Source organism: Wyeomyia smithii, chromosome 1 (assembly GCF_029784165.1).
Source record: "Wyeomyia smithii strain HCP4-BCI-WySm-NY-G18 chromosome 1, ASM2978416v1, whole genome shotgun sequence".
Classification (NCBI taxonomy): Eukaryota; Metazoa; Arthropoda; class Insecta; order Diptera; family Culicidae; genus Wyeomyia; species Wyeomyia smithii.
In genome coordinates, this window is record NC_073694.1 from 23,773,932 (window position 1) to 23,786,660 (window position 12,729).

At 36.9% G+C, this 12,729-nt stretch overlaps 2 protein-coding genes across 5 annotated transcripts in view; one reads left to right on the forward strand and one right to left on the reverse strand.

Annotated features, from left to right (window-relative positions):
- The window catches only part of LOC129717898 (uncharacterized), a 309,945-nt gene that overhangs the window by 246,560 nt on the left and 50,656 nt on the right, over positions 1 to 12,729 (forward strand). The window lies entirely within an intron of this gene.
- LOC129717902 (GDP-D-glucose phosphorylase 1) overlaps positions 6,839 to 12,729 on the reverse strand; it is a 36,425-nt gene continuing 30,534 nt past the window's right edge. Inside the window, exons 1-4 of one of the 2 annotated variants that reach the window (XM_055668178.1) lie at positions 11,798 to 12,133; positions 8,033 to 8,322; positions 7,569 to 7,952; positions 6,839 to 7,512 (exon numbers count right to left, since the gene is read on the reverse strand). In XM_055668178.1, the coding sequence (XP_055524153.1) occupies positions 7,105 to 7,512; positions 7,569 to 7,952; positions 8,033 to 8,203 (963 nt within the window). In that variant the 5' untranslated portion in view covers positions 8,204 to 8,322; positions 11,798 to 12,133 and the 3' untranslated portion in view covers positions 6,839 to 7,104. Of the gene's footprint in view, positions 7,513 to 7,568; positions 7,953 to 8,032; positions 8,323 to 11,797; positions 12,134 to 12,729 lie in introns of those variants that run through there. The other variant, XM_055668177.1, reaches the window with a different exon arrangement.

The window sequence follows — 12,729 nt, forward strand, 5'->3', positions numbered from 1 at the left end:
CAGTAAAATTTCCCGAGTCGAACTATGAAAACAACTTTATACGTTATAATAAAAAAAATCATATTTTGTTATTATGACAAAAAATTGTGCCATTCTAAACAATTGTTTTGGAAACGAAATTCATGTTTGGAAATATTAAAAGTTTTGCATTTTCATTGAAAAAAAAACTTCAACTTGATAAACTAGTTGAAATAACTTTTGTTCGTGAGGAACATAATGTCCATTTACGTATATTTTTCACGAATTGATTTCTGAAACCCAGAAAATATGCTGTTAATTAAATATTGTTGGCAGCCGAATAAAATAGAAATGAATGAAAATGAAATACGAAAAATGGCAAAAGTGGGAATTAAAAAAAAACCCTTTTAGTGACTGGAAAGGGTTCCCACTTAGGCCACGAAAGACGATTTAAAAAGCCAAAAACTTCTCATATTTGGCCAAAGATAGTTAAAATTGCTTTTAAAAACTATAGGTTCATGAATTGCAGATTCGCAATAATGTTTAAATTTGTTGAAAAACGTCACTAAATCGAAAAGCTATAAATAAAAAATGTCTAAAATAACCAAAAATGCGACAAACAGAATATAACGGAAAAATATAGATAATCCCAAAACTCTGTTCAAATTCTAAACAACCCTGAATGCCTCAAGAACACCTTCTAGTTTCATCACGGTCGCCATATAGTGGTCCACATATTTTTAACCTCAGAAAATCATACATAAAATTTGATGTGATTTGATGGAAAATTTTAGCCTAAAATTAAAAAAAAAAAAAACTAACATAATTTGTGGATGACGCCTTTGCACTCACACTGTTTCCACTCTTTTGCCCAGTTTTTCTATTCTTTTCCCATTCTAATCTCTCAAATATGATATGCTATACGCATTTTACTCTCGTTTCTCTTGCTCCTATTTGTTTGGTTCTACATTTTCTTATATTTTCATCGATCTGATTTTTGATGTAAAATATAGTAACATTTTGCCATTTTTTTAATCTTACTTTTGTTAGATCGCTGTTTGATGAAATTTTTCACGTTTTGCTGTTTCTGTTATCTTTTGATCAATTTGTTTGATGTTTATTTAATTTCACTTCACTTTTTTTTCTTTTTTCTGTTCCCAATTAGTGTTTTTTTTTTCACCTTCACTATCATTTATGTTTTGATTTTTGTGTTGTCTTTGTCATGATAGTCTGCGTCATTTTGACTCCCCGTTTTCAGCAATATTGCCCGTGTTTTTGCTGACAGTGCGTTGGTCTTTTCTCGTTTGTTCTTAACACCATAATGACTATTAACTGATAATTTAAGAAGAAAAATTTGCATTTTCAATTATTCAAATGTCGGGAGTCAATTTGACGCATGATTATCCCTTTATGCATATAAAAATAAGGCTATCTTTTTAAAGTTATACAGGTTTTAATTTTATTACTTCTTTTTGTCAGTCTGTTCAATTTTTTACAGCAATTTATACTCGCAGCTTTTTTATCTTATTCCACTTTCGCCGTTTTGCCATACTTTTTATCTTTTTCTTTTTTTGGTTTTTAAATCATTATCGCTCCATGTTTTGTTCTTTTTTTGTGGTTCCTAAAATAATTTTTTTGTTAAATAGCGTATCGACTCTTATTATCGTGTTAGGTTTGATATATCATCATAAGGGGTGAAGGGGGGAGGTGAATGCTGTTCTCTAGAGCGTTGTTGTCTTGCATGATGGTTCTTCATGTTACTGAGCATCTTCCTACAAAATAGCAGTTCTACTCCCCGGACGAAAATAGAGCTGATACCTTATTTAAAAAATTTTGGTAACCAAAGAAAACAATAAAATTAGAACGATAATGATTCAAAAGCCAAAATAAGAAGAAAAGGAAAAAATATGGTCAAAATTCGCTTCCAATCAATAAACAAACCTGAATACCTGAAAAAGACTTAAAATTATTATCAGGTTAAAAATATAATGCCAAATTGGAACAAAAATAGTTGGAAAACTATTTGAACACATTCTAGCTTTTAGCTTCATCACGGTCGCCATTTTAAGTTTGTTTTCGCTCAACTCAGTCTGAAGCAATACAAGCAATCCAAACCCGGAATATGCTTAAAAACGTTGCGTTCACATAATTCTGTTTTTTTTTTCTCGTGCCTATCCACCGTGTGTAGTAAATTTGTTATTACTTATTATCTCAAAGCGGTTTTTTATAATTCAACCTAAGTGTACGATTAAATTAGACGAAAAAAAGGTCTACAGGAAAATTTGGTCATTAGCTAGCGAATAACGGTGGTACCGCCAATTACCGGTTCATACAAAAAAAATTAAACGATTAAGCACAGCTTAGAAGTGGTTTGCCACCAGAACCGCTATCGTATGCATTTCCCCCACCTCTCTTCCGGACACTGCAGCGGCAAGATTAGCTAGCAGTCCAACCCAGACCAGGGCTGGTAACCACACAAACGGGCTACAACGAAACGGAAAAGAGTTGAATTTTTTTTTCTCCATTCTATTTTACTCGACCTCACGAGAGCTTTTGTGGCTGTTACCGGCGGCAACTAACAAGCTGAGCGCAAGTTTACCCACAAACCAGGACACGAACGAAACAATCCCCGGAGGTAACGAACCAGAAAACAGTGGGATTTAATAGAAACATTATGTTTTCAGCTTTTTCAGTTTTTTTTGTTCAGCCATTCAGAATTGAATTAGGTTTGAAATCAACAAAATTTCGACTCAGTCGAAAGCTCAATTTCAAAATTGTAGCTTACGAAGAGTAATTCTCTGTCGGAATTTGAAGCCTATCACGGAATGAAGCACAGCAGTGTTGAAGCAAACGAATAGCCTTAGAATTCCACATCCAGAGAAGGCCGTTTGTCTTCTTCCCGTGTCCCGGATGATGGGTGGAAATCCATCTTTTGTACTATACTCGTAGGGGTAAGCGGGGTAAGACCGCCACCTTAAGCATTTCTGTTTATAGAAAAAAAGTTGCGGCTGCAATTTCATTTTTTCTTCGCTAAGAGGCTCTTCTATTCAATACCTGCATCTAAAAAATGAGAACTGAAATATTTTTGTTTATTTTCCAGTTTTTTTTTCGATTTTAAAAACTCATTGAAAATTTGCAGATCTTTTTCATGCGGGGTAAACCCGCCCACCAGCGGGGTAAGATCGCCCACCATCTGTTTGAGATAACAAATATTTTAAGGGCCAAAACGGTTGGTTTTATCGATAGGGTGTCTTTGGCAAAGTTGCAGATGGTGTTCTTTTTTTGACTATACACTGTGAAAAATTTTTTTTCTTAGTTTTAACTTTTTTTGTCTTTTAACTACTCAAGTTCGAATAAATGTTTAAATAACTTTTTGAGGTTTTCAAACTAATCAGATTTTTCAGAATTGGGGTTTTTCAAAATATTCAATTTATAATATACCTTCTTAAAATAAATACTAATTAAACCTGTTTGTATGATTTTTTCGAAGACTTATTATGTATTATAAAGTAATAATAATAATCATTATTTTTTTTTATTTTTTTTAAAGAACAAAATTACTATTTGAAACTTAACCAACGATTCTATACTAGTCAAACGAACCGACCAAAAAAAATTTTTTTCTACAAAATTTCAGCTATTCAAATTTTTATTACTCTCATGATCCAACAACCATCAAAGTTGAGCTAACCTTTTGTAGATTTTGCAGGCAAAGACATGATTATTTTGAAAAAAAATTTAAATCTATTTGTTTAACTTTCCTTTAAAATTTTTTGACAGTGTATACTTTTTTCGGAAGGACAAAATTACTATTAACTACTATTTTCAACTCTGCCGGAAACGTCATACCGATCAAACAAACCGTTCTGGCTCTAAATTTTTTTTTTGTTCATAAATACCATCTTTACACAAGTTTACTTTTTTCAAAAATTAGTGTTGCTAAAAAAATATTACTGGGAAACTTCAACCAAATCGAAAATGGTCGATTAACATCGTTGTCTTATGTGGCTTGAAATTGCTTTACTGATCCTGCATATACTCCCTTTGTAGTGTCGAGGCATTTGGGTTTTGAAGTAAAATAACAAGCAGTTGTACTCGTGGCGGTTTTACCCCATGTATAGTGGGCGGCCTTACCCCCAGCGGAACATTTTCATATTTCACCGAAAAAGTAGTCAAACTTACAAGATTCCTCATGGCTTTCGATATTTTCGATAAGAGACAGGTTCAGGCAACCGATTAAACGTATATTCACAAACAAAACAATAGATTTTTAGACAGAAAAGCCTTAAGTTCCGTTACCGCAAAACACTAGCGCATTAACCGGTTGCCAGCTGAAATGTTGTTTTTGATTATTTCTGTGACCGTTCGCGCACTATCAAAGCAGAAAAGGGTGCAAAATGATATGTAATTATACTGTAATAGACACGCTAAAGAAATTTTTCAATTATTATAGAACTTAGTAGTAAAACTACGGTGGGCGGTCTTACCCCGCAGGGCGGTCTTACCCTGTTTACCCCTACTCGGTTTGTGTGCTGGTCTTTCGCAGCAACCAAACCAGTGGCGGCAGTCTTAGCCTGGCGCATTATTCTCCGATATTTCATTGCTAGCTCCAGTCGCTTCATAAGAAAGAGAAACGGAACGTCCTCCCGGGGACGTTCGAAAGCTCTGTTTTTCGGATGGAAACAAATGGTAGTTTTAAATTGGACAACTTATGTCACATAACATTAACCGGCCTCGGCCGGTTTTTGTCGCTAGCTTGGTCTGCCTGTGCTTGCAGGGTTGGACGAAAGGAGATTTTAACAAAACTGTCAAAAAGGACAGAAATGACCCAGTCTCTTCTTTGATGTGACCATCTTTTTTAAATCGACAAGCTCATTGAGCAAAAACTAATTCGCTTACCATTCAAATACATCTACAATAATCTAGTAGAAAAAGTCGAGAAATCGTTTTAGTTACTTTTCTTGATATTGAAGAAGCATTCAACATCATTCGACAAAGTCAAAAGAATCGCCCCTGATCCGACCCTGATAGCATGTTCAGGTCCATCAGCAGTCTAAACACTCCCCTAGGCTAGGCACAGGTTCTTTCCCAGCCGGCTGCCATAATCATACGAGGACCGCAATGCAATGCCCGCAGATGGCCTTTTGAAAGAAATGTAGCACGACGACGCACAGCTTCTTTAGTTCAGCCGTCGTCGGCTGTCTTTCAGTACGACTGAGTCACGTTGGGAGTATGTATGTTTGTTGGGACAAGGTTCTCCCCCCATAGCCCATTCTTTCAAGGCTGTACGCTCACATGCCATGCCAGGACGATAACGACCGGAGGATACTGGTAATCTGTCCCCCCTCTGTCCCCTACAGGTTTTTCTTCCTCGAGGACGAATAGAACACGAGAGGGCGAAGAAATAAAAACAAGTTTCAATGCACAGAGCAATTCAAAATTATAAAAGTCGGTACTTTTTGTTCGAGTTTTCCACACCTCGTGTCTTTAGGAATGTGAAGAGGGCGCAAGAGAAAGCCTAGCAGCAGAAAATGTAGGTAGATAGGACTCTGAATTGGAAGAGATAACCTTTCGGAGAAAGATTGACAGCTTCATACAATCGAGCCGTTTGTTTCAGGATGTTGTTTCGACAGATTAATTTCTAAATGGAGTTGAAGAGGGTGGAACTTTTGAGTACTTTTTAATAATCAGTACTGTTTTAACCATACACTCGAAAGAGAAAAAAATTAATTGGTAAATTAATTTTTTCAACAACTTGTCAAAGGCTGTTTGTTTAATTAATTTGAACGGTAATGAAGACTCCACAATCAATCCCTGTCATGGCGTTAATATTTTAATTCAGTTGGTTTAACTGAACCCTCCTCCCGGTTTTTTGTTTCATCAATATTGCAGAACAAAAAAAAAGATGAAACGAAATCGGAACGCTCGTTCCAGCCGATATTATTATTTACATAAAAAGCAATTTCACCCCCTGAACATCCGTTATCTGGCCATCTGGTAATCCAGGGGCATTATTTCGATGGCGTTTGCTGTTTTTGATTTTTTCGCCCTCTCTCTTCCCCGTAAATCATCGTCGATGCAAACCGACCGTGCGACTGGCCATCGATAACCGGATGGGGGAAGTTCGGCACGTTTTTTATGACCAACAAAAACCATCAACATTGCGTTTTACTGCTTGGCCACCAGATGGTGCCACCAGCCAACGGAACCAGCGGAAAAATCGAATGTGTCAAATGGGAAAATTTATAGCGTTAATCGTTTGAATTTTTGATGTTCGAACAAGCGAAACAACAATAGCCAAAGGGGGCGAACGGAAACTTCCGGGCGTTGGATTGTTTAGTGCACACGTCCTTTTACGAAAAACGGGGAATTTAGTTCGTTGGAGTGTAAGCTTTGAGCAAGCGGCGATAATCGTGTTTGTTTCGGAAGTGCCAAGTTTCACTACAATCGACACTACACAGGAAATGGATCGTTGTCATTACGGCACGAAAATGGTTGGCCTGCGCCAGAATGAGAAAGGAGCTTTTCTTGTCTTCGGCACAACTACAACTTGCCTGTCTCTGCCGGATAACAAACTGCCCGGGTCATGGTAGGAGTAATTTGTCTGTTTTTGTATCGCTCTGCTTGCAATCCATGGGGAAAGGCCATAATTTTCAGTTCTAACTGAGCTCTGAGACGCAGTAAGTGGCTTTTCTGGAAAACACGAGTTCCGTGTCTCAGATTTCGTTTCCCAAGTTGAGCCCGGAGTTGGCTGGATTTATTTGATGGCATGGCCTTCAACCGTTTCATTCATTCTATAAATAAGTGTTCTGCAGAGCATCTAAACAAAAACGGCAAATGTGGCATGAAAAGGAAAGTCGAATAAATAATAACTAATAAATTTCGTATATCATTTAATCGCATTCTAACGGTTACAATTCATCAGCACCGGCATTAAATGGCAAACATAAAAATTCGGATTACAGCTATTCAATAGTCTCTCTATCAGAGCCCGGAGAGGGATCGGTCGGCCAATGGAACGTGAAAATCCATTTATCAAGCCCTACACCAATAATAATTTATTCATCAACCCCCATTCGTGTACCAGGTTTTTTTTTCTTTCGTCCTGCCTGTGGCTTCGCGCTCGATAAAATCGTTAATCCCTGCTCATCTTCCTCTCGCTACCAGCCCATCCACGGTAGCGTACAGATGCTCACCCTGAGCCTGCTGGAAGTACGCTTCCAACTGTTGCTCGTCCAAACGCTCGTAATCGGACTCCAGCCCGAGCGGGACGAATCCGCTCAGCTCACAGGCGGCCACATTGAACGGTGCTATCTGTTTGTTTTCGCATGCCACCAGCCGGGGATAGACGAAGGCACACAGATTGGACCGGTTGTGGTTCCATGTTAGGAAGAAGTTGTGCGCCAGATTGTTCGAGATGAGAATGCGTATCAGCTGGTGCACGCGGTTGGCAAATTCCGTCGCAGTAGATGAGAGTGGGTCCAGTACGAAACAATAGGCCTTAGCCGGTTGGTTATCCAACCGGTAGAGGCCGTTTTGGAGCTCGGTCAGGCACTGTGCAAGTGTCAAATATTATTATTTTGTTGAAAAGATAAATCCTAAAAACTTACCGCATCCTCAACGTATAACTTGTGGCTGATGTGCAGTAAATGCAAGTGCAGATGATTCACCGACGCCAAGGCTCCCGGACTATTGTAGAGAATCCGATAGTTACGATCCGCTAGTTTTAGCATCAACTGAACCGCCACGGTTAGACTATCTGCCGTCAAAACTTGCGGCTGATTTTGCGTCAGGTCAGGAACGATTAGAACATGGTTCCTGGTTAAAGGACTGTTGTTGATAAGAATCGAAACCAACGTACTGCCGATCGTGAACTCCAGCAGTATTTCCCGCGAATCGACTTTGTTAAAGTTAAACCGGGTGGGATCAAATAGCGGCCGCAGGCCGGAGAAAATATCCGGCTTCCGGCGTTCGGTCGTCCGTTGGCGATTAAGCTGTTGGCAGAGGAAACGTTTCCTTAAAACACGCGTTCGCATGGGTGAAATATTTCACTTGCATTCAAGTTTGTACTTACCTGTAGGAGAAAGCCGGCTCTCCCATCGGTCACACGCTCTCGTTCAATTATCAGCTGATAGCGAAAAACGCTTTCTTGTTGTTGCCCGTCGTGCAATTCTGACCAGCGGGATTCAAGTAGTTGTTGGAGATTCGGAAGGTCCTCCAACCGAACGGTTGGTGACGTCATCATTGGAGCTTGTTTCAATTGATTACTGCACGGTTATGTTTCGCGTTTTGCTGACGACGATGGTTTTATAAGGGAGGTGCACTGAAACCTCGTTGCTCTTTCTGTTTACATTTTGCGACTGACTGGCATGAGAGCAAGAGAGTAATAAAATAGAGAGCATCACAGCTTTAGTACAAGCGAGGGTTTGCTTTAATTGAAACTTGCTTGCAATTTGTCTAACATCAGTGCTGTAATCTATCAGGCACTTTTTTGGCTTTTATGCAGCGATCATAACTAAAAGTTTTTGTAATATATTTCCCATAGTGAACAGACATAAATTGCTTCTATCGTTTCCGTTTTTCGATTGCCAAAAATTGTTTATATTTTCCAAGCAATTGGGAAACATTTCAAATATATAACAACCGCAAAAAGCGGAAGGAACATGCAAGAATGAGAAAACTTTAGCAATATTTAAGAATTTGAAGCTAAAAATAATTATTGAAAAAAAAATCCAGTGCAAGAGTAATTCTCCAATATAGAGCGAGTACAGAATTAAAATCAAGAGTTGTAAATATTCTACGAAAACTTTAGAAAATATTAAAAACATAATCTATTTATTACTGAATACAAATTAGAATCATTAAAAAGTGGAACAGTAAACACAAAATTACGAAAAGGCGTTTTATATCAAACTAGTTAAACGTTGCCGGTAATGCTGGGAATCATAAGATTCTAATATAAAGCCCATTTTTAATATTCCATTGCAACGGTTTTGCATATTTGATGTGGTTTTGATTCATGATACATATTATTCTCCCTCAAATTCGCTTCCAATTTTGGATTTATAAGCAAATTAAAAAAAGACAAAATTTTGTATGTTTCACGTAGTTTTGGGGATAATATCTTAATTTTTAGTGATCAGATACCTATCATTTTTCCTCAAATATCTTCACTGAACACCAACGAACTTTTTAATGTAAAATCAGTCACATGTTATCGCTCTGAATGTTGATTTAAAGGCAAATTGATCATAATAAGTCATGATTTTGCATGTTTTACGCAGTTTTGTAAATAACATCTCAATTTTGAGTAATTAGATTTTGTTTTCCTTAAATGTCTCACCCGAACATCAACAAACATTTTAATGTGAAAAAAAAAAACCCACATGCCACCGCTTACCTTTTTGATTAAGAACGATTGAAAATGATATTGATTACTGTACATCTCAGAAACGGTGAGAATAAGGCGACATCCTTAAATTACGTAATGCAAAATATCTAATTTTTGGACCCCCACCCCCCATACGTAACGCCAACGCATACCCCCCCCCCCAAACAAATTACGTAACGTTGTAGAAGAATTTGCCTAATAGAAATGCTAGTTTTTGGAGAGTCTCTTCAGAGATTTTTCGTTACGTAACACGGGTCTTACCTCCCCCCCCCCTCCTCTATGTAACAAATCATAACGCTCAATAATACCCCCTTCCCCCCATGAACGTTACGTAATCTATGGATGCCGCCTAATATAAATAAGATCTGCGTTGCGGAGTTCCATTTTTATATAGTAGACTATATGCAACATATGCTACCCAGCTGGTCTCGAGGTACGATGCTGGCCTAACAAGCCAGTCGTCGTAGGTTTTAGTCCTGACTCGGGAGAGACTGTTAGTGTCAGTAAAATCGTAGCGCTAGCCCCGCAATTGTCCTGTACACTTAACGGTTGGCTGGCTGCAAAGTCTGTGTATAGTAAACAGAAGGTCAAGTTCCGAATCGGAATGTAGCACCAAGGCTTTGCTTTGCTATATGCAACATCATATGAAAATAATGATCGATGAAACAAATAGTATAGAGATGAAAATAGACCATGAATAATAAAAATAAAATTTAACCCATTCCCGGCGGGAGAAATCAGTTTTTACCTCGAAAAAATGAACACTAAACTCTTATTACTCATCAATTATATGCACAATTGACACAAACTGTTTTACATATAGAAAATCAATCTATTTTGCTCTAATCAAATCTGGAGAAAGACAAGACAACCGTTCATCGAAATATTTCAAAAAAAGAAGTTCAAACTACAAAATCTGCATCGATTAGAAAAGAAAAAAAACACAGAAAACTGAGGAAAAAAATTAAAATTGTTCAAAAATACATAGAAATAAAAGGAGGAATACAACGAATGATAAGAAACTGAATAAACATAAAAAAATAAAAAAAAATCAAGAAAACAAAACAACAACCACAGCGGTGGAAACGAACGTGCGTAACTATAAATTTAAAATATGAACGATAGCTAAATATGATCGTTAAGCTGAGCATAAGAGAATAGAAATTAATGAAAATACACATGGAAATAGATTAAATGAACTTGAAAAAAAAATTTAATTGCCTAAAAATAAAATCAGATGGAATGTGAAATCAAAACACTATCGAAATAAAAGCCAACAAACCTCAGTAAGTTCGTCCGTTGGAAGAGTTGAACGTGTACAAAAAAATGTAGGGGAGGAGTACCAGTTATGGCAATACCTAAAAAATGTACCAGTTATGGCATGAACCAGTTATGGCCTATGGAGTTTAAATGGAGTATTGCCATAACTGGTACCATTGCGCTTATGCGATATAGCCATAACTGGTGCACTTGCCATAACTGGCTTACCTACCCTGTTTAAAATATGAACAGGAGAAAAACAAAAAATTTAAATTAATAATTCAAAAAGGTTGAAGTAGTAGACTGAAGTACGTATTCGAACCCAACTTTAGTTTGTTGTTGTTTGCATATTTCTGCAACTGTGGTCAAAAACCGCTACAGACGTTCAGTAGTGATACATAGCAAAACTCGACAATGTTCTGCTAGCGATGCTGAACCCGTTTCAATTAAATCACAACGCTTCATTAAAATGGATGTAATGTCTTAAAAAAGACGGTGATAGCTTGACATCACAGCAAAATTTTGAATTTCAAATTCGTGTTTGCCACCAGTAAACGTCAACACAAACAGAATTTTCACCCAGACGCACAGCGGCAATTTGCAACACGTACCTAACAGTTGCACTCTTGGTATTTACTTCCATCCGACACGAGAAAAATTTGATTGTCTTTCGTCAAAACCGCAACACGACACGATACGTGTTATATTGTTGCGTTTGTGAGAGCTCTATCGGTCCGGCTTTTCTGGATGCCAACTCGAAATGAGATTGATTTTTCACAGATTCGTTCTGCGAAACTGGGACAAACTGTGAGAACTTGAAATAAAGGAGAAGCTAATTGTAAGATAGCTCTACTAAAATAAACACCTCATTTTCAGAAGGAAAATACTTTTAACTCTCGTGTTATGACATATAAACATAAAGTGTTTGGATTTTGAATCTCAAATGAATGTTTACCGAACTACGAATGATTTTTATTCAATTTTAAAATTGGAACAGTTCTATGTGGAAATGATTGCCTATAATGTAACCTTTCTTTTATTAAAATTTGAATTTAAATTCTAATATTTCCTTTGTTTTAGTAAACAAATAATTGCCTCTAGCGCAAAGATGCTTTCATCAGAATCTCTGTAATCTTGTGATAGAAGAACGAAATAAAAGTAAGATTAGAATTCGAAAAAATCACTTACCTTGCTAACATTTACAGATGTAGTCCGGAAAATCATCAAACTTCAAAACTGTATGACACTCGCTGACTTTCAATCCGTCGCCATTTTTAACATAGAAAAACAAAACAAATCAACTGAAAATGTTTCGCACATGATAGTCACTGTGATGAAACAGTGGGGCAGATTCAAGTGCAATTCACTTGAAAGGGGTGTTGGAATCATACGTAAATGAAGTGCGGTTCATAGATGTAGGTTAATGTGCGTGACAACTTGAAACGAAAATGAAAAATGATTGAATTCGATAAAAAAATTTTTTCAAATAACAATGCAGAGTCATTTTCATATCCATTCAATGAAACACTTGGATGGAGCGTGCCCAGTTTCTTCAGTGTATGCTAAATATTATACCACAAGTTTGGGGCAACCTCCACATTTTGATCAAGACATTGGAGTTTAAAATGCGTTTTAAGTAATATTTTAAGTGGGTACATTTTCGTAACGCTTTCCACAGCATGCAACCCTACTAAAGTAAGACGTAATCCCACGTCAAAATATTTTATTAAAATTAAATAAAAAAGACACAAATTAAAAGGACATAAACAATAGAATAAGGCCGTTACAAATTTTATTTTCATTTTATGTCATCCCCCCCGCGGGGGGGCCGCTGCAAACATTTTGAATATTGGAAAGGGAAAAAAAAAATTATTTGTTTTTCGACAGCATTAATGCTTAATTTAGCAATGAACAAGTCCAGTGATAGAGAGAGTGTCGTCAAAAGGCAAGCGAAATAGATAATAATAATAATAAAGTGTTATTTTTCAACATTTATTTGAGTGCAAGTAACAAACGTCATAACTTGCACACAAACTTTTATCAAAGATATTTCTTTTTTTTCGTCTCGGTGTTATTTATTTTTTGACACCCCCTTTGCTAAGTTTGATAACCTTGGACAT